The sequence below is a fragment of the Mobula hypostoma genome, chromosome 1 (assembly GCF_963921235.1).
Source record: "Mobula hypostoma chromosome 1, sMobHyp1.1, whole genome shotgun sequence".
NCBI lineage: Eukaryota > Metazoa > Chordata > Chondrichthyes > Myliobatiformes > Myliobatidae > Mobula > Mobula hypostoma.
In genome coordinates this window covers 244,801,965-244,823,651 of record NC_086097.1, presented here as the reverse complement: position 1 = coordinate 244,823,651, position 21,687 = coordinate 244,801,965, and the positions used below count along the sequence as shown (strand labels likewise).

At 42.5% G+C, this 21,687-nt stretch overlaps 1 protein-coding gene across 31 annotated transcripts in view; it reads right to left on the bottom strand.

Annotated features, from left to right (window-relative positions):
• clasp2 (cytoplasmic linker associated protein 2) overlaps positions 1 to 21,687 on the bottom strand; it is a 354,796-nt gene that overhangs the window by 173,885 nt on the left and 159,224 nt on the right. For all 31 annotated transcript variants that reach the window (XM_063066415.1, XM_063066422.1, XM_063066446.1 and 28 more), the window contains 5 exons: positions 12,704 to 12,774; positions 7,049 to 7,141; positions 5,633 to 5,778; positions 1,599 to 1,734; positions 1,081 to 1,151 (listed from right to left, as the gene is read on the bottom strand). In XM_063066415.1, the coding sequence (XP_062922485.1) occupies positions 1,081 to 1,151; positions 1,599 to 1,734; positions 5,633 to 5,778; positions 7,049 to 7,141; positions 12,704 to 12,774 (517 nt within the window). The remainder of the gene's footprint in view (positions 1 to 1,080; positions 1,152 to 1,598; positions 1,735 to 5,632; positions 5,779 to 7,048; positions 7,142 to 12,703; positions 12,775 to 21,687) is intronic.

The following is a 21,687-nucleotide window of genomic DNA, read 5'->3' as shown; positions in this document are numbered from 1 at the left end:
AAGAGACAGAGACACACAGAGTCCGAGCCAGAGACAGCCAGCGGCATGTCGAAGTGCTCTGTTATGGTCTGTAGCTTTTGATGGACCTAGATCATGGTCTCTTTGGGGGCTTTGCTATTTGTTGCTGGCAGGTGGTGGGCGCTAATGCTTCCAGCTGGAACAAGTAGAGGGAGGGTTGATGCTTTGCTGCAGATTGTGCGTGGGAGGGGAAGGGGGTCTTTGGGGTTCTAATGCCTGTCATTCATTCTTTGGAGTTTTCTTCTGTTTCGTCTGCGAAGAGTAAGAATTTCAGGTTGTATACTGTATACATTCTGATATTAAATGGAACCATTGAAGCAGTAATTTTCTGATTGTTGGCTTTTGAGATCTTGTAGGAAATAGTTATTACAAAAGTTGAGTTTCATGACCTTAGCTCTGGTCAGCCACATGATTTACAAGAACATACAATATTTAAAAAAATAAATACACTATTGTAGCACGGTGGATAGCGCGATATTATTACAGCTCAGGACATTGGAGTTGAGAGTTCAATTCTGGCTTCTTCTGTAAGAAAGTTTGCACATTCTTCCCACATGTGTGGGATTCCTCTAGGTGCTCTGGATTCTTCCCATGGTCCAAAGACACACCGGTTAGTAGGATAATTTTCAATGTTGGCACGTGGCCAAGTGGTTAAGGTGTCGGTCTAGTGATCTGAAGGTCGCTAGTTTGAGCCTTGGCTGAGGCAGCGTGTGTGTCCTTGAGCAAGGCACTTAACCGCACATTGCTCTGCGACAACACTAGTGCCAAGCTGTATGGGTCCTAATACCCTTCCCTTGGACAACATCGGTGGCGTGGAGAGGGGAGACTTACAGTATAGGCAACTGCTGGCCTTCCATACAACCTTGCCCAGGCCTGCGCCCTGGAAACCTTCCAAGGCGCAAATCCATGGTCTCACGAGAATAACGGATGCCTATTTATTTTAAATTGTCCTATGATTTGGCTGGGGTTAAATGGGTGGGTTGTTGGGTGGCACGGATTGTTGGGCTGGGAGGACCTCCTCCACATTGTATCTCTAAATAAATACCAATTTAATAGCCTTACCTTCTCACTGCCACTGACTTTGAAGTACAATTGCTGGTTATTAAGGGAATCAACCTTGGAACATGAGTGTGCTGCGAGAAAAATAATGACCAAATTACCACCCACTCCCAAATACTTCAGTCATAAAATTAAGCTCAATGTCACACTTGAATGCAAATTAGCTTTCTTAAAACTCAGCAAAAAATATTTAAATACTTCTCAAAGACCAGAAACTATTGACTAGAAGTCATCAGTTCATCACTACATCAACTCTTGCTTCACCCCACTGGCAATATTCCCTTGGTGCTATCTATCTGTCCCCATTCTCTCTACAATTTTGAACTAACTTTTGCTCTTCCCCAGTCTTGAAAAAGACTCATTTTTTTTCCAATGCTTTTTTCTCTCCTCATATAAATTTTGGTTTGAAGTTTTGTGTTAAGGATTCTCCTGTGAATTGCCTTTGGGAAAATGCAGCTGAATTAAAGTCAGTGTAACCATCAGTAACACAAGTGTAAAGAGATTATGCACGATTTACTCACACGGATGATGCACCGGATTGCCGCTACTCCAGACGTTGCCATGACTTTTGCACAGTTTGGGACAAGATTAAATAACGTAGGCACAATGGCTTCAGCACTATGATCATATTTGTTGCCAAGAATTGTTGACAGGTGCCTGTGTAAATTCCAACAAATGGACTTTGAACAAAACAAAGACAACATATGTTTTGTTAAATTTATAGCTGTACCACAGAAATAAAGGCCCGATATACACATCAGTTACCCAGTTTATGTTTGCCCCACATCAATCATTTTTTTTAATTGAAAATAAAATGCATCCTTGTTAGGGCATTAGCAATTCACTGTCTACATTTTAGGGGCACAAAACAGTTACATTATTGGATTAATAATTCAAAAGTCTGGATTAAATTATCCAGAGATAAAGGTTTAAAACTCACCATAGTAGGTAAAGAAATTATATTCAGTTAACTGAATAAAACTGGAATAAAAATACTACGACAAACCTGACTAATCCTTTTAAGTAAAGCAAGTTCCTATCCTTACCCAGTCTGGCTAATGTGACTCCAGACCCACAGCAATGTGTCTGATTCTTAACTGCCCTCTGCAATGCCTAGCAAAGCCACTCAAACGAGGGCAGTTGGAGAGATCCAAGAAACATTGGCTTTACCAGCAACAAACACATCCTAGCAATGGATAAAAACAACTTCCAGTTTGCTTATCTGATTATATATCAGTTTTTACACGTCAATTCTATTAAAAATATTTCCGTACACATACTGAAAAGCAAAATTACTTGAAGATCTTCATTTTTAGAAGCTGATATTTTCTGGCATTATACAAATTCATCTTGCAAAGTAAAATAAAATACAACACACACAAAATTCAGGAGGAACTCAACTTTTCAGGCAGCATGTATGTTGAGGAATAAAGAGTCAATATTTTGGGCCAAGACCCTTCATCAAGACTTTCTGTCATAGATATTCATGTATGGTTGAATGACAATTACTTTGAACTATGAATAATGGTGAAGCATACTGAAAGCCAGTGGAAATACAAAAAGGTAGCATGTAGTATTTACAACCTGCTTCAGAATCAAGTGACAAGTAGATAAGACCATGAGACATATGATCAGAATTAGGCCATTCAGCCCATCCAGTCTGCTCTGACATTCCATCATGGCTGATTTATTATCTCTCTCAACCACATTCTCCTGCCTTCTCCCCGTAACCTTTGACACCCTCTAATCAAGAACATACACTTCTTTGAATATACACAATGACTTGCCCTCCATAGCTATCTATGGCAATGAATTCTAGAGATTCACTATCCTCTGGCTAAGGAAATTCCTCCTCATCGCTGTACTAAATGGATGTTCCTCTATTCTGAGATTGCACCCTCTGGTCCTTAGCTACTCCACAACGTGAAATATCCTCCCATATCCATTCTATTTAGGCCTTTCAATATTAAATAGGTTTCAGTGAGATCCCCACTCATTTGCCCAGCGAGTATAGGCCTAAAGCTATCAAATGCTCCTCATATGTTAAACCTTTCAGCCCTAGGTCCATTCTGGATCCTCATGTCCCCACGATCGGAGAAGCTGGTATTCAGCCAATATAGTAAAGACTATAAAAACAAGCTCGAGTGCTTCAGACATATTTATGCCTCTTAAGTAACTATTTTGGGTTTACTACAACTTAGTCATTTTCCTGAATACTGCCTACATTTTACTGTCGTCAAAAAGTAGAACAAGTTCTCTCAAGCCAAATACTACTTCATAAGTGTACTTTCACTAATCTCCCAAGTGATCAAGAGTCTTTAAGAGTGTATTCTGTAATGCTTATACATCACTAACCTGCTCATTATAAGTTTGCCACGATTATTTGGCATCTTTGAACAGCAAACGAGCAGAATTTGAGAAGATAAGGAAATGTAATCAAGGAAACACCTAACTAAAAGATATCAAGATTGGATTGAATTGACTTCATTACCTTCATCTTTCATATACATGAGTAAAAATATTCATGTTACATCTTCATCTAAATGTGCAATGTACAATTTAAGGTAATTCATAATAAATAGTATGTACAGCAGGATGGTCAACATAGAAATACAGTTGCATCAGCATGAATTAAGCAGCCTGATGGCCTGGTGGAAGCAGCTGTCCCAGAGCCTGTTGGTCCTGGCTTTTATGCCGCAGTCCTGTTTCCCGGATGGTAGTAGCTGGAACAGTTTGTGGTTGGGGTGACTCGGGTCCCCAATGATCCTTCGGGCACATTTACACACCTGCTCTGTAAATGTACTGAATCATGGGAAATTCACATCTACAGGTGCGCTGAGCTGTCTGCACCACTCTCTGCAGAGTCCTGTGATTGAGGGAAGTACAGTTCCCATACCAGGCAGTGATGCAGCTAGTTAGGATGCTCTCAACTGTGCCCCTATAGAAAGTTCTTGGGATTTGGGGGTTCATACCAAACTTCTTCAACTGTCTGAGGTGAAAGAGGCACTGTTGTGCTTTTTTCACCAGACATCTGGCATGTACAGACCATGTGAGATCCTCAGTGATGTTTATATCGAGGAACTTAAAGCTGTTCACCCTCTCAACCCCACATCCATTGATATCAATAGGTGCCAGCCTGTCTCCTTTCCTCCTGTAGTCCACAACCAGCTCCTTTGTTTTTGCGACATTGAGGGAGAGGTTGTTTTCTCGACCCAACTGTGTCAGGGTGATGACTTTGTAGGCTGCCTCGTTATTATTTGAGATTAGGCCGATCAGTGTAGTATTGTCAGCAAATTTAATCAGCAGATTGGAGCTGTGGGTGGCGACACAGTCATGGGTCTACAGAGACTAAAGGAGGGGGCTTAGTACACAGCCCTGAGGGGCACCTGTGTTGAGCATCAGAGGGGCACAGGTGAGGGGGCCCACTCTTATCATCTGTCGGCAACCTGACAGGAAGTCCAGGATCCAGCTACACAAGGCAGGGTGAAGCCTGAGGTCTCTGAGCTTCTTGTCGAGCCTGGAGGGAATTATGGTGTTGAATGCTGAACTGTAGTCCAAGAACAGCATTCTCACATAAGCATCCTTCCTCTCCAGATGTGTAAGGACAGTTGTGGCTATTGTGTCATCTGTCGATCGGTTGTTCCAACATAATCAACAGGAATGAAGGGGAAAACTCTCCTGAATCAGTGCAGACAAGATCAATACACTGCAAATGCTGGAACTATTAAACAAAAATAGAAAATACTGAAACACTGAATAAAATCAGGCAGCATCTTTGGAAAGAGAGAGAGAGTTAACGGAGACTCTTCATCTGGCCCCAGGCCTGAATCACTAACCGTTTTGCCTTCCACAATTGCTGCTCGACTTGCTCGGTGTTTCCAATACCTTCTGTCTTTACTTGAAAGAAGATCAGTTAGCTTAATGAGAACCAGGCCAAGAAGTCGCAGTGGGAATTTCCCCAGGTCAACATCCTCAGGCAATGAAAGAGTCAGTGTGCCAAAGTGGAAGATAACATTCAGGCATTGACTGTTAAGTGTAATCAAGGCATCAGAGTTAAAACAAAATCAGCTGATCCCCTCATTTAGGAAGCATGTGGTTGCTTTAGAGAGGATGCTGAGGAGATATACCATGTTGCTGCCTGGATGAGAGAGCGTATCTTGTGAGGAAATGTTGAGCGAGCTGGGCTTTTCTCTTTGGGGTGACGGAAAATGGTTCATTTCCTGCTGCTGCCTGTAGGGAGACTGTACGTTCTCTCCACGACTGCATGGGTTTTCTCTGGGTGTTCCATTATTCTTCCACAGTTCAAAGATGTACCAGTTGGGAGGGTAATTGGTCATTGTAAATTGTCCCGTGATTAGATTAGGGTTAATTCGGGGATTTGCTGGGCAACGTGACTTGAAGGGCCAGAAGGGTCTATTGTACATTGTATCTCAATAAGTAAATAAATAAAAAGAGAAGCCGATATCCAATACATAAAACTTCAGTTTCTCATACCTACTGTAAAAATTTAAGAGATACTTCAGAGTACATTGAACATGTGTCCAACGATACTTACGCTACTGTAATACAAGCTTCCCTGACAACCTGTGACCGGAGATCTCTCGCTGATAATTTGAAAGCTCCTTCTAATAATCTTAAATGTTGGAAAAAGCAGTCATATTCTGCAGCCCCAGCAATTAGTAGTGATCGAATCTTCTTGAGCTAAAAGGAAAAAGAAAAGTGTCTTCAATCATTTGCTGGCTGGGATTTCTCTAATGATTTAGTGGGTTTGGGGCTAATTAGCCAAGCTGAACAGTTGACAGAGACGTAGTCACTTCCACCCATCACCTCCCAGCTCTGACTCTATTCCCACTCTCCCATCTTCTACTTATCAAACAACTGCCCCCCTCACCTGGATCCACCACGGTAGAGCAGCACTATTTCAGCATCACACATAAAAGTTGCTGGTGAACGCAGCAGGCCAGGCAGCATCTCTAGGAAGAGGTACAGTCGACGTTTCAGGCCGAGACCCTTCGTCAGGACTAACTGAAGGAATTGCTTCCTAGAGATGCTGCCTGGCCTGCTGCGTTCACCAGCAACTTTTATGTGTGTTGCTTGAATTTCCAGCATCTGCAGAATTCCTGTTGTTTACTATTTCAGCATTGTCTGAAACGAGTTTGTACATTTTCCCCGTGACCGTGTCGGTTTCCTTCAGCATTCCAAAGATCTATGGTTTAGAACTGTAAATTGTGAGCATCCTATGTCGGCAAAAGAAGCACAGCAACACTGGAGGGTTGCCCCAGCACATCCTCGGACTGCATTGGTCATTGACACAAACAGCACACTCGCTGTATGCTTTGATGTTTTGATGTGTGACAAATGAAGTTAATCTTTTTTTTAATCTATCACCTGCTAGCTCTGCTTCAACTTCTTCCCTCCACTGAGCTGGGATTTGGTCAAAACAATATTTTGCAAACATTTTGCAAGTACAATTTTTTTTTCTTCAGATACATTTACCTGATGAGATCAGGTAGTTACAAGATACTGCTGACCCACTTGAGGATACCCAAGGCTGTACATCATTAAGTAACAATAACTCAATCAAGGTGTTAATGCATCTATTTTACAAAAAATCTTTTCTGTTTATGTACCTAAAAGGGCAGACTAGATAATTCCATTGAACTTCTGCTCTTGCTTTGGAGTGAACTAATGAAATCTCGAAGAACCAATCGTTGGCTTGAGCTGGACCAGCATATCTATCAAACAAACCCTCACTACACCACCCACTTTCTAATTTCATGCCGAGGTCTGATTGATCGACACTGAATCAAAAGTAATCTCACAAATAAACTGGACTATTGCAACAGGATACGATCACAAAATTCATTATATATCCTGTTAGAAGGAAGCTCCAAATTTCATTTTGGCCTTTCAACACTATGTGTTGGAGAAAAAAGTGTCAACGCCCTCCACAACCACAGTCACAACTTACTGCATTGGCTCGCTGATCCCAGTCGTGCTTATCATCAGACAGTATCTCTCGGATTTTGTTCAACGTTTCCTCAAGTTCTCGATTGGAGAAAATCTGAAACCCAAGCGATCACTTCAGCAAGAACAGAAACCTTACTATCATAAATACAGTACTTATTATCTTAGACAGAAAAATTGCGAGGCTGGGGAGGAAAATTAATCAACATGTCAAAATTAGTACATAATTTTGAACAGATCAGAGATCATTCAGATTATTGACCTACTTGTATTTCCCTGATTTTCAAAAGGCTTTCAAAGAAGTTAGAATTTATGAAAAGCCAGTGCAAACACCACATAGACAACAGGAGAGGTCAGTATTGAGCCCATGTTACTGGAATTGAAAGGCAGGAACTCTACTAGCTGTGCACTATGCTGTCTTGCTAAAACTTGGACAGAATCCCAAATGCTTAGAGCAAGTTCAAAACAAACACAACTCATACTGAGAGTCCAAAACTAGCATGTAAAATCAGTGTTAGCACTGTTATAAATGGTGGGGAATCTTTATACTCATAGAAACATAGAAAACCTACAGCATAATACAGGCCCTTCAGCCTACAAAGCTGTACCAAACATGAACTTACCTTAGAAATTACCTATGGTTACCCAAAGCCCTCTACTTTTCTAAGCTCTATGTACCTATCCAGGACTCTCTTAAAAGATCCTATCGTATCTGCCTCCACCACCGTTGTCGGTAGCCCATTCCATGCACTCAGCACTCTCTGGGTAAAAAACTTACCCCTGATATCTCCTCTGTACCTGCTTCCAAGCATCTTAAAACTGTGCCCTCTCGTGATAGCCATTTCAGTCCTGGGAAAAAGCCTCTGACTATCCACATCATCAATGCCTCTCATCATCTTATACACCTCTGTCAGGCCACTTCTCATCCTACGCACATTTCTGCCGTACATTTCTCTGAGAACATCTGTTCCCAATTTATGCTTCCAAGTTCCAGCCTGATAACTTCATATTTCCCCTTACTCCAATTACATGCTTTCCTAACTTGTCTGTTCCTATCCTTCTCCAATGCTATGGTAAAGGAGATAGAATTGTGACCACTATCTCCAAAATGCTCTCCCACTGAGAGAACTGACACCTGACCAGGTTCACTTCCCAATACCAGATCAAGTACAACCTCTCTTCTTGTAGGCTTATATACATATTGTGTCAAGAAACCTTCCTGAACACACCTAACAAACTCCACCCCATCTAAACCCCTTGCTCTAGGGAGATGCCAATCAATATTTGGGAACCCTTATCTGCTCCTCGATGTCCCTGTTACTATTGGGAGGTTTATAATAAACACCCAGTAGAGTTATTGAGCCCTTTCTGTTCCTAACTTCCACCCACAGAGACTCCATAGACAATCCCTTCATGACTTTCTCCTTTTCTGCAGCCGTGACACTACCTCTGATCAAAAGTGCCACGACCCCACCTCTTCTGCCTCCCTCCCTGACCTTTCTGAAACATCTAAAGCCTGGCACACAAAGTAACCATTCCTGCCCCTGACCCATCCAAGTCTCTGTAATGGCCACAACACCATAGTTCCAAGTACTGATCCACGCATTGAGTTCATCCGCTTCGTTCATGATACTCCTTGCATTAAAATCTCAAACCATTGGTCTGAGCACGTCCCTTCTGTATCACCTGCCTATCCTCCCTCTCACACTGTCTACAAGCTTTCTCTATTTGTGAGCCAACCGCCTCTTCCTCCGTCTCTTCAGTTCATTTCCCACTCCCCAGCAATTCTAGTTTAAACTCTCCTTAAAAGCCTTAGCAAACCTCCCCGCCAGGATATTGGTCCCCTTGGGATTCAAGCACAACCTGTCCTTTTTGTACAGGTCACACCTGCCCCAAATGAGGTCCCAATGATCCAGAAATCTGAATCCCTGCCCCCTGCTCCAATCCCTCAGCCACACATTTATCCTCCACCTCATTCTATTCCTACTAAGGCTTGTCCCAATTCTTTGGAGCATACAGTCATGGCATAGAAACAGGTATTTTGTCCCACCAAATCTGTACGATCATACACTATTCTGAACATAAATCATTTTAATTTTCCTGATTTCCCATCAGCTAACCTCAACATCAACCACTCACCACCACAGTACAGGTAATTTACTTCAAAACCAACACATTTTTGGGATTTGAGGAAAGCAGAACACCCAGATGAAGCACATGGTCATAAAGAGAACTTGCAAACTCTACAGAGACAGCAGCAGAGGTCAGGATTGAGCCCATGTTACTGAAGCTGAGGAAGGAACACTATCAGCAGTGCACTGTGCTGCCTTGTGTCACAGGCTTGGCCAGAATACATTCACAGGACTTAAACACTGTCAGGATGCTCTCTATTTATTGTTAGCAATACAGAGCCATGCCGCCCCAACAACCCCAACTAACCCAATTAACCCTAACCTAATCATAAGATAATTTACAATGATCAACTAACCTTCCCAGTACATCTTTGGACTGTGTGAGGTATCTGAAAGACCCGGTGAAAACCCACGCATTCCGTGGGGAGGACATACAAAGACTCCTTACAGAATGGCACCAGAATTTAATTCTGAACTCTGGAATGCCCCAAGCTGTAATAGTGTCACGCTAACTGCTACACTACAGTGGCACCTCTATCCAGCACTACAAACCAGTAAAATGACCAATGAACATATTTAGCATCGATAACTATTAACTTCATGTCAAAGAATATATTAACTACTCTTATCCATATGCTAAACAAAAGAAAGGGAGATACATTATTCAAAAATATCCATGAGAAGCATACGGACTCTTTCAAATATCTCAAAATATCCTTCCTTCCATCCTGAGTTCTGAAAGGCTGCCATTCTATTCTCTCCATTCAGATGATGCTGTCATACTTGCTTTGATCATTCACGCTAGCACGACACTATTACAGCTCAGGGCATTTTGGAGCTCAGCGTTTAATTCTGGTGCCTTTCTCTGTACGTCCTTCCTGTGGAATGCATGGGGTTTCTCCAACTGCTTCACTTTCCTCCCACAGTCCAAAGACCTACCAGGCTGATTAATTGTCCCACGATTAGGTTACGGTTAATCGGGCTGTGGGGTTGCTGGGTGTCGTAGCTCAAAGGGCCCAAGGGGCCTACACTGTACTGTATCACTAATAAAATGAATAGAATGAAGAGGCTTTCTATACAAGTGCCTCTGAAATCTGTCTTCCTTATTGAACTGTGGTTTCCCTCAACAAGGGTGGACAAATTGTTGGAGGAACTCAGCACGTCAGACAGCATCAATGCAGAGGAATAAACAATCAAGCTTCAGGCTGAGTCCCTTCATCAGGACTGGAAAGGAAGTGGACAGATGCCATAGTAAGATGGAAACCATGCCCAGAGATCTAGAGGGATATCATACATAATCAGGGTCTTTGATCCACTGTCGCATAACCAAGCACACATTTACACTAATCTAACACTTATTATATTCTCCTACCAGATCACCCCAGATTCTACCACTTGCACTGACGGGTCTGCATGTGTTTGAGACGTGGAAGGGAACTCGGACAACTGGCTGAAACCCCACAATCACGAAAGGGAGGGGGAGTGGGAGAGATGTGCCAACTTTTCACAGGCCATGTTGTACCACATGTTGGGATTGAACCTGGATCAACGGAGCTGTGAGACAACAGCTTTCAACTCAGTCTGTGAGATACAGTTGTGCTTTTGTGACCACCTTAAGACGAGGTGGAGTTCCCCAAGTTTGCATTGGGCTTCTGCAATGATAGTGCAGGATACCATTAAGGTGAGGAAGAGTGGGATGGAAAAATAAAGTTGCAGACAGTGTTAGCTCAAGATCATCCCTGGGGACTGAATCTAAGTGTTCTGTAAAGTGGTCACCACACTGAGCTCTAACTCCCTCTATCCTTCAAACTCACTGATGGCCTTATTCTAAGCATATGTAGGCACTGGTTCTTGGGTTTCCTCCAGGACAATGGAGCTCCAGTTCAAAGTAAAATTTATTATCCAAGTACATACATGCCACAACATCCAACTCTGAGATTCTTTTTCTGCAGACATACTTAGCAAATCGATAGAACAGTAACTGTAAACAGGATCAATGACCAACAAACTGCAAATGCAGATATAAATAAATAGCAATAAATAAAGAACATGAAATAATAAGATTTTAAAAAGTCCTTAAATGAGGCTGGTTATCCTCTTTTGTTCAAGAGCCTGAAGGCTGAGGGGTAGTAACTGTCCTTTAACCTGGTGGTGCAAGTCCTGAGGCACCACCTTCTACCTGATGGCAGAAAAAAAAGAGCATGGCCTGGGGAGGTGAGGATCTTTAATGATGACTGCTACTTTTCTACAGCAATGTTTCATGCAGACCTGCTCAATGGTTGGGAAGGTTTTAACCATGATGTACTGGGCCGAATCCACTAACTTTCATAGGATTTTCCATTCAAAGGCATTGGTATTCTTGTACCAGGCTGTTACGCAGCTAGTCAACACATTTTCCACTACACATCTATGGAAGTTTGCCAAGGTTTTTGATTACGTGCTGAATCTCCGCAGACTCCTGAGTAAGTAGAGGTGCTGTCATGCTTTCTTCACAACTATATTTATATGGGTCCAGGACAAGTCCTCAGAAATAGTGACAGCCAGGAAATTATAGTTACTGACCCTCTCTACCTCTGATCCTCCGATGAGATGCTCATGGCTTCCCTCTCCTGAAGTCAACAATCAGTTCCTCGGTCTAATTGACACTGAGTGACAGGTTGTTGGTGCTACACCACTCTTATAAAAGACACCCTTAGTGGTTGATTAGAAAGTACATTATATGTAAGATTTTTATAAGCGATTTATGTGTTTTAATATAGTAATTGCATTTACAGTGTTTTACTGTCGTAGAGGGTGGCGAGGTGGAGGTACATCTCTACCAAAGGAGGTATAAGGCAGGTTATCCTTAGGCAAAGTATAACACCTGCATAGCAACCCTGCCACCCCCCCCACCCCCCCACACACGGTCACGTGAGGTCATGGAGCAATTGGTTACGTGACCACTGACGACAAACAGAAAATCTCCGAAGAGTATTGACGAATGGCTGGGGTCACCAGTCTTGTAAAGATACTGTCCAGAAGAGGGCAATGGCAAACCACTTCTGTAGATGAACTTGCCAAGAACAATCATGGTCATGGAAAGACCATGATCACCCATGTCACACGACACGGCACGGCACATAATGGTGATATTCACTGTAGTTAATTTGACTTCTAAAAATGAAAGATATTTATTTAGACTGGCATTCCAGTGATCCTGCACACTGGAACTCAATGGGGATGAGAGGAGAAATCCTCACTCCAAATCTTCTCTATGTCCTAATAAAATACATTTACTTTTTGCATATGCACACATGCAATAAATTTTGCAAAAAAAAATCATATCCCCAAAGGTTACCAGGTATATATTTTTTAATTTTCAAAAATCCAACCATAATAATTCATAGAGCTAGCTAATAAAATACATTTACTTTTTGCATATGCACACAGGCAATAAATTTTGCAAAAAAAAATCATAACCCCAAAGGTTACCAGGTATATATTTTTTTAATTATCAAAAATCCAACCATAGTAATTCATACAGTTACCTGCACAGTAGGCACATCATTAAATGCCCTTGTGAAATCATCTTCATCCAGCGCTCCATCTTTTGATGTACCTACAAAAGCCAAAAGGAAGGTCATTTTTACCATACAACATCATTAGAGTATTAATATTTTTACTATTAAGTTAAATAATCTGCAGGGTACTAAACTCAATTTGGAATTAAAGTGACTTCTATAAAAGATGACAAATTATCCCATGTTTTGAAGCAATTCTCACTAAAAGATCTATTCTGAAAGGAGAGTGAATTCTGATTTCAATATTATTACCAGACATGATTGAGTCAGCGTTCCAGCGAAAGGAATAATTACTTTGTAAACTCATAGTAAGACTATAAGACAGAAGAACAGAATTAGACCATTCGGCCCATTGAGTCTGCTCCGCCATTCCATCCAGAATCCCAAAAACCCAAAATATCTGCTTTCTCGCCATATTCTTGGATGCTCTGACCAATCAGGAAACTATCAACTTCCATTTTAAATCTACCTATGGACATGGCCTCCACCACAGTCTGTGGCAGAGCATTCCACTACTCTGGCTCAAAAAAATCCTCCTTACCTGTGCTCTAAACGGTCGTCCCTAAATTTTGAGGCTGTACCCTCAAGTTCCGGTTACCCCCCACCATAGGAAACATCCTCCCCACATCCACCTTATCCCCATGCATTCTTCCAAATTCCAGTCGCTACAGGCCAAATTCTGCCAAATGCTCCTCATATGTTAACCCCTTCAATCCCTGAATCATTCTCGTCAACCTCCTCTGGACTTTCTCCAATGACAGCACATTCTTTCCAAAGTGCTGCCTGACTAGTGTCTTGTAAAGCCTCAGCATTATCTCCTTCCTCTTATATTCTACTACCCTTGAAATAAACGCCAACATTGCATTTACCTTCTTTACTACAGAGTCAACCTGTAAATTAGGTCAGGATGTACTTGAATCCAAGGGGGACCAAAGTTGGTGGGGTTGGAACCGAACTGAAGAGACAGTGGAAGGGGCGGTTGGCTCACAAATAGAGAAAGCTTGTAGGCAGTGCAAGAGGGAGTATAAGCAGGTGACAGAGAAGGGATGCACTCAGACTGATGGTTTGAGACATGTCTATTTTAATGCAAGGAATATTATGAAGAAAGTGAATGAGCTTAGAGCATGGATCAGTACTTGGGAGCTGTGATGATGTGGCCATTACTGGATGGTTCAGGGGCAGGAATGGTTACTTAAGAGTGCCAGATTTTACATGTTTCAGAAAGGACAGGGAGGGAGGCAAAAGAGGTGGAGGTGTGGCACGGCTGAGCAGAGATATTGTCATGGCTGCAAAAAAGTAGGTGGTCATGGAGAGATTGTCTACTGAGTCTCTGTGGGTAGAAGTTAGGGGCAGGAAGGGGGTCAATAACTCTACCGGGTGTTTTTTTATAGACCACCCAATTGTAACGGGGACATTGAGGAGCAGATAGGGAGACATATTCTGGAAAAGTGTAATAATAACAGGGTCGTCGTGGTGAAAGGTTCAAAAAACTAGGTAATGATAGAGATCTAGAAGATTATAAGACTAGCAGGAAGGAGTTTATGAATGAAATTAGGAGAGCCAGAAGGTGCCATGAGAAGGCCTTGGCAGACAGGGTTAAGGAAAACCCCAAGGCATTCTACAAGAGCAAGAGGATAAAACATGAGAGAATAGGACCAATCAAGTGTGACAGTGGAAAAGTGTGAATGGAACCCGAGGAGATAGCAAAGGCACTTAATGACTACTTTGCTTCAGTATTCACTACGGAAAAGGATCTTGGCAATTGTAGGGATGACTTACAGCAGAATGAAAAGCTTGAGCATATAGACATTAAGAAAGAGGATGTGCTGGAGCTTTTGAAAAGCATCAAGTCGGATAAGTCACCAGGACCGGACGAGATGTACCCCAGGCTACTTTAGGAGGCGAGGAAAGAGACTGCTGAGCCTCTGGCGATGATCTTTGCATCATCAATGGGGACGGGGGAGGTTCCAGAGGATTGGAGGATTGCAGATGTTGTTCTCTTATTCAGGAAAGGGAGTAGAGAAAGCCTAGGAAATTATAGACCACTGAGTCTTACTTCAGTGGTTGATAAGTTGATGGAAAAGATCCTGAGAGGCAGGATTTATGAAAGTTTGGAGAGGCATAATATGATTAGGAGTAGTCAGCATGGCTTTGTCAAAGGCAGGTCATGCCTAACAAGCCTGATTGAATTTTTTCAGGATGTGACTAAATATGTTGATGAAGGTAGAGCAGTAAATATGGATTTCAGCAAGGCATTTGATAAGGTACCCCATGCAGGTAAGGGGGCATGGGATCCAAGGGGACATTGCTTTGTGGATTCAGAACTGGCCTGTCCACAGAAGACAAAGAGTGATTGAAGATGGGTCATATTCTGTACAGAGGTCGGTGACCAATGGTGTGCCTCAGGGATCTGCTCTGGGACCCCTTCTCTTCATGACTTTTATAAATGACCTGGATGAGGAACTGGAGGGATGGGTTAGTAAAGTTGCTGATGACAAAGGTTGGGGGTGTTGTAGAAAGCGTGGAAGGCTGTCAGAGGTTATAGCGGGACATCAATAGGATGCAAAACTGGGCTGAGAAGTAGCAAATGGAGCTCAACCCAGATAAGTGTGAGGTGTTTCATTTTGGTAGGTCAAATATGATGGCAGAATATAGTATTAATGATAAGACTCTCGGCAGCGTGGAGGATCAGAGGGATCGTGGGACCGGAATCGATTGGACACTCAAAGCTGCTATGCTGCTTGACTCAGTGGTTAAGAAGGCATACGGTGTACTGGCCTTCATCAACTGTGGGATTGAGTTTCGGAGCTGACAGGTAATGTTGCAGCTATATAGGACCCTGGTCAGACCCCACTTGGAGTACTGTGCTCAGTTCTGGTCAAAGCATGCACAACATATGTACAAGGATGTTGCCTGGATTGGGGAGCATGCCTTATGAGAACAGGTTGATGAACTTGGCCTTTTCTCCTTGGAGCGGAGGATGAGAGGTAACTGGCGACGTTGGTGGAAGCGGATACGATAGGGTCTTTTAAGAGTCTCCTGGATAGGTACATGGAGCTTAGGAAAACAGAGGGCTGTGAGTAACCCTAGGTAATTTCTAAAGTAAGGACATGTTCGGCACAGCATTGTGGGCCAAAGGGCCTGTATTGTGCTGTTGGTTTTCTGTTTCTATTAACCTTCTGGGAATCTTGCATGAGGAATCTCAAGTCCCTCTGCACATCTGATGTTTGAACCTTCTCCCCATTTAGTTAATAGTCTGCACTATTGTTCTTTTTACCAACATGCATTATCATACATTTCCCAACACACTATTCCATCTGCCATTTTTTTGCCCATTCTTCCAGTTTGTCTAAGTCCTGCTGCAAATGCATTGCTTCCTCAGCATTACCACCCCTCCACCTATTTTCGTATCATCCACAAACTTTGCCCCAAAGCCATCAATTCCATTATCCAAATCACTGACAAACAATGTGAAAAATAGCAGTGCCAATACTGACCCCTGAGGAACACCACTACTCACTGGTAGCCAACCAGAAAAGGCCCCCTGTATTCCCACTTGCTGCCTCCTAGCTGTCAGTCATTCCTCTATCCAGGCCACTGTCTTCCCTATAACACCATAGGATTTTACCTTGTTAAGCAGCCTCATGTGTGGGACCTTATCAAATGCCTTCTCAAAATCCAAGCAAATGACATCCACAGCATCTCCTTTGTCCACCCTGCTTGTTACTTCCTTGAAGAATTCTAACAGATTTGTTAGGCAAGATCTCCCCTCATAGAAATCATGCTGACTTTGGCTTATTTTATAAAAAAAAACCCAAACTGTCATGGGGAGAACTCCTTATGGAAAGCGATGAGAATTTAACACTGCTCAGTGATTGGCAGCACTTCAAAACGACTACACTACTGTACCACCCATGAGCTTTCAGAAGAAACTTGGTTAATACGCAAGGATTTTTTTAAAAAAGTGCAAGGAAATAGAGTAGAAAACAGTGAGATGGACTAACTGGGTTCAGAGGTAGATACTACACCAAGATTGGGGGTATAGTGGACAGTGAGGAAGGCTATCATGACTTGCAGAGGGATCTGCATCAGCTGGAAAAATGGGCTAAAAAATGGCAGGCAGAATTTAATGCATATAACTGTGAGGTTCTGCACTTCAGTAGGACCAACCAGGGTAGCTCACACAAACTGAACAGTGAGGAATGTAGTAGAACAAAGGAATCTGGGAATACAGGTCCAGAATTAGTTGAAAGTGGTGTCATAAAGAAAGCTTTTGGCACAATGGCCTTCATAAATCAATGTACTGAGTACAGAAGAAAGAATGTTATGTTGAAGTTGTATAATATGTTGGTGAGGCCGAACTGCAGTATTGTGTGCAGTTTTGGTCACCGAAGTACAGGATAGTTTGGGTCAATGCAAGCAAGCATTTTCCACTGAGGTTGGGTGGGACTACAACCAGAAGTAATGCATTAAAGGTGAAAGGTGACAAGTTTAAGGGGAACATGATAGAAAACTTCTTCATTCAACAGGTCATGTGGGTATGGAATGACCTGCCAAGCACAAGTGGGTCATGCAAGCTTGATTTCAAAACTTAAGAGAAGCTTGGATAGGTACATGGATGGTAGGGATATGGAGGGCTATGGTCCCAGTGTAGGTCAATGGGAGCAGGCAGCTTAAATGGTTGCGGCACGGACTAGATAGGCCAAAGGGGCTTGTTTCTGTGCTGTACTTCTCTATGACTCTGTACGAGAAACCTAAAGTAAAAAAGAAATGCTAGAAATACTCAGCATGTCAAACAGCATCTATGAAGAGGCCTTTGAAAAAGTGAGAGATAAAAGGGATCGAATGATACAACTGGTGGTATATACAGCCAGATGAGAGAAAGTGGTGAAAACTAGTAAGAACAAGGTGAAGATTGGACGAAAATAAGATAGATTACAAGAACAGCAAATATTGAAATGTGAAATGCAGAACTGTAATGGCTAAATAAATTCAGTTGAGTCTAGAAGCCAGGTTGTTCCTTGAGTTTCAATGGAATTTGATACAACTTTATTAGTTGAAAGTATTTATGTGTGAAGTGGGAGCCAGGTAGGGAATTGGGATTCTCTGGGTCACATTTAGAGACTGAGTAAACCTCCCTTCCAGATGAAGCAGCAATTCATTCACATCTTATTCAGTTTTAAGTGTGCATTGATGTGGTCCACTTGATGTGGGAAGAAATCAAGTTTAGACTGGATAATCACTATGCAGAACAATCTGCTCAGGGATATCAGTGATATTTTTTAAAAATCGATCTTTTAGCATAATATTTTTTAAAAGTCACAGGTGTAAGACACAATTAAGGAGGTCTTAATAAAATAACCTCCAAGAGGACCACAACCTTGTCGTGGAGGCTTGCGTGCCTCAATTAGCCAGAGAGATACGATGACCGGAGACAGGGCTTTATTGCTTTGGCTCTTGGTAGAGTCACCCATGCCAAACAGGGCGAATGGTAGAGGCCAGACTAAGAGTGGTCTTCCGATCATCCAGGTTCGGGGGTTCAGCTCAGGGCTAACAACCCTGACTGTAAAACACAACTGTTATGGAAACAGCAATGAAGAATCCTTCTACATCTGAGTGCGATGGTATTCCTGAGTCTCCACGCAGAACTTGCAAGACTGACAGTAGTGAAAACCGAGCTACTAACACAATGAAGAAAGCACTGAATACCACCAGAGATGGAAGACCATCATTGCTGCCCTAAACCATCAGCATCATGAGCAGTCAGTAACAATATAGACCAGTGGCTGAGAGTTGCTCACAAATAAGCACTTAGACGTAAAATTAAAATGAAGTAACAGTTCAAGTCTAAAGAAAGGTGAACTAGGTTAATGACAGGAATTTGACGTCATTTCCAGGGACTTCAAGTTGATTGATTAGTGAAGTCAGTTTACACTGAAAATATAATCATAAATGCATCCTCCAAAGACTCCAATCCTTAAACACTCAAAATATGACATGCAATTGGAGAAGTGCCTGATAAATACACGTCTATGATACAGGAAATGCCGGAACGTGTAAGGCCTGATGACAACTATTCTGTCATCCTCGCATCCATCTGTGGGCAGCATAAGCCTCACCAATAAATAAGTGATAGCATTCAATTAATTATTGCAACAGCAATGGACAACAGGAGCTAATATTTCAAAAAGCAAAATACTACGGAGGCTGGAATTGAGCATTAAATAAAATAATGGAAAAATTCAGGTCAAATGGTACAGTGAGTATTTTTGCAGCAGCTTAACAAGTGTGCATTTCTACATCATTGCAGATGCAGCTTATCCTGTTGTGAAAACAGTTTCCATTTCATTTGAGTGACTCAACCCCCACTGAAAATATTGTGATGCCAGTTTCTTCAAGTACTATAAATGCTGCTTTTTTTCACAGTAGAACTCTAAAAAAAAACAAGGAAAATTGTCAAGAAAAACTGAAAAGTCAGTTGTTCAAAAGAATTCACCCCCACCCACCCCCCCCCCTTTGCTCAGTACTTAGTTGAACCACCTCATGCAGCTATTGCAGCTAGTAGTGTTTTTGGATGTCTCTATTAGCTTTGTACCATGTGATGGAGCAAGATTTTCCCATTCTTCCTTGCAAAATTGCTCAAGCTGTGCCAGGTTAGTTGGGGAGCAGCAGTGGATCTCAATCTTGAGATCTTGCCAGAAATGTTGGATTGAGTTAAGGTCAGGACCCTTGACTTGGGCCACTCAAGGACATCAATTTTCTTCATTTGAAGTCACTCCATAGTTTGCTCTGGCAGTAAGCTTCGGGTAGTTGTCTTTCAGGAAGTGGTCAATAGCCCTACTGCGTGTCTTTTTATAGACCATCCAATAGTAACAGGGACATCGAGGAGCAGATAGGAAGACAGATTCTGGAAAGGTGTAATAATATCAGGGTTGTCGTGGTGGGAGATTTCACTTTCCCAAATATTGATTGGCATGTCCAGAGAGCAAGGGGTTTAGATGGGGTGGAGTTTGTTAAGTATGTTCAGGAAGGTTTCCTGACACAATATGAAGCCTACAAGAGGAGAGGCTGTTCTTGATCTGGTATTGGGAAATGAACCTGCTAAGGTGTCAGGTCTCTCAGTGGAAGAGCATTTTGGAGATAGTGATCACAGTTCTATCAACTTTACCATAGCATTGGAGAGGGATAGGAACTAGCAAGTTAGGAAAGTGTTTATTTGGAGTAAGGGGAAATATGAAGCTACCAGGCAGGAACTTGGAAGCATAAATGGGGAACTGATGTTCTCAGAGAAATGTATGGCAGAAATGTGGCAAGCGTTCAGGGGATATTTGCGTGGCGTTCTGCACAGGTATGTTCCAATGAGACAGGGAAAGGATGGTACGGTAACAGAAACTGTGGTGTACAAAGTCTGTTGAAAACCTAGTCAAGAAGAAAAGCTTACGACAGGTTCCAAAAACTAGGTAATGATAGAGATCTAGAAGATTATAAGGCTAGCAAGAAGGAGAATAAGAATGAAATTAGGGGAGCAAGAAGGGGCCATGAGAAGGCCTTGGCAAGCAGGATTAAAGAAAACCCCAAGGCATTCTACAAGTATGTGAAGAGCAAGAGGATAAGATGTGAGACAATAGGACCAATCAAGTGTGACAGTGGAAAAGTGTGTACGGAACTGGAGGAGATAGCTGAGGTAGTTAATGAATACTTTGCTTCAGTATTCACTACGGAAAAGGATCTCGGTGACTGTAGGGATGACTTACAGCAGACTAAAAAGCTTGAGCATATAGATATTAAGAAAGAGGATGTGTTGGAGCTTTTGGAAAGCATCAAGTTGGATAAGTCTCCGGGAACAGATGAGATGTAACCCAGGCTACTGTTGGAGGCGAGGGAGGAGGTTACTGAGCTTCTGGCAATGATCCTTGCATCATCAGTGGGGACAGGGGAGGTTCTGGAGGATTGGACGGTTGCAGGTGTTGTTCCCTTATTCAACAAAGGGAATAGAGATAGCCCAGGAAATTATAGACCAGTGAGTCTTATTCAGCGGTTGGTAAGTTGATGGAAAAGATCCTGAGAGGTAGGATTTATGAACATTTGGAAAGGAATAACATGATTAGGAATAGTCAGCATGGTTTGTCAAAGGCAGGTCGTGCCTTACGAGCCTGATTCAATTTTTTGAGGATGTGACTAAACGCGTTGATGAAGGTACAGCCGTAGATGTAGTGTATATGGATTTCAACAAGGCATTTGATAAGGTACCCCATGCAAGGTTTATTGAGAAAGTAAGGAGACATGGGATCCAAGGGGGCATTGCTTTGTGGATCCAGAATTGGCTTGACCACAGAAGGCAAAGAGTGGTTGTAGACGGGTCATATTCCGCACAGAGGTCGGTGACCAGTGGTGCGTCTCAGGGATCTGTTCTGAGACCCCTTCTCTTTGTGATTTTTATAAATGACCTGGATGAGGAAGTGGAGGGATGGGTTAGTAAATTTGCTGATGACACAAAGGTTGGGGGGTGTTTTGGATAGTGTGGAGGGCTGTCAGAGGTTACAGCAGGACATCAATACAATGCAAAACTGGGTTGAGAAGTGGCTGATGGAGTTCACCCCACATAAGTATGAGGTGGTTCATTTTGGTAGGTCAAATACGATGGCAGAATATAATATTAATGGTAAGACTCTTGGCAGTGTGGTCGATCAGAGGGATCTTGGGGTCCCAGTCCATAGGACACTCGAAGCTGCTACGTAGGTTGACTCTGTGGTTAAGAAGGCATATGGTGAATTGGCCTTCATCAACCATGGGATTGAGTTTAAGAGGCAAGGGGTAATGTTACAGCTGCATAGGACCCTGGTCAGACCCCACTTGGAGTACCGTGCTCAGTTCTGGTCACCTCAGTACAGGAAGGATGTGGAAACCATAGAAAGGATGCAGAGGAGATTTACAAGGATGTTGCCTGGATT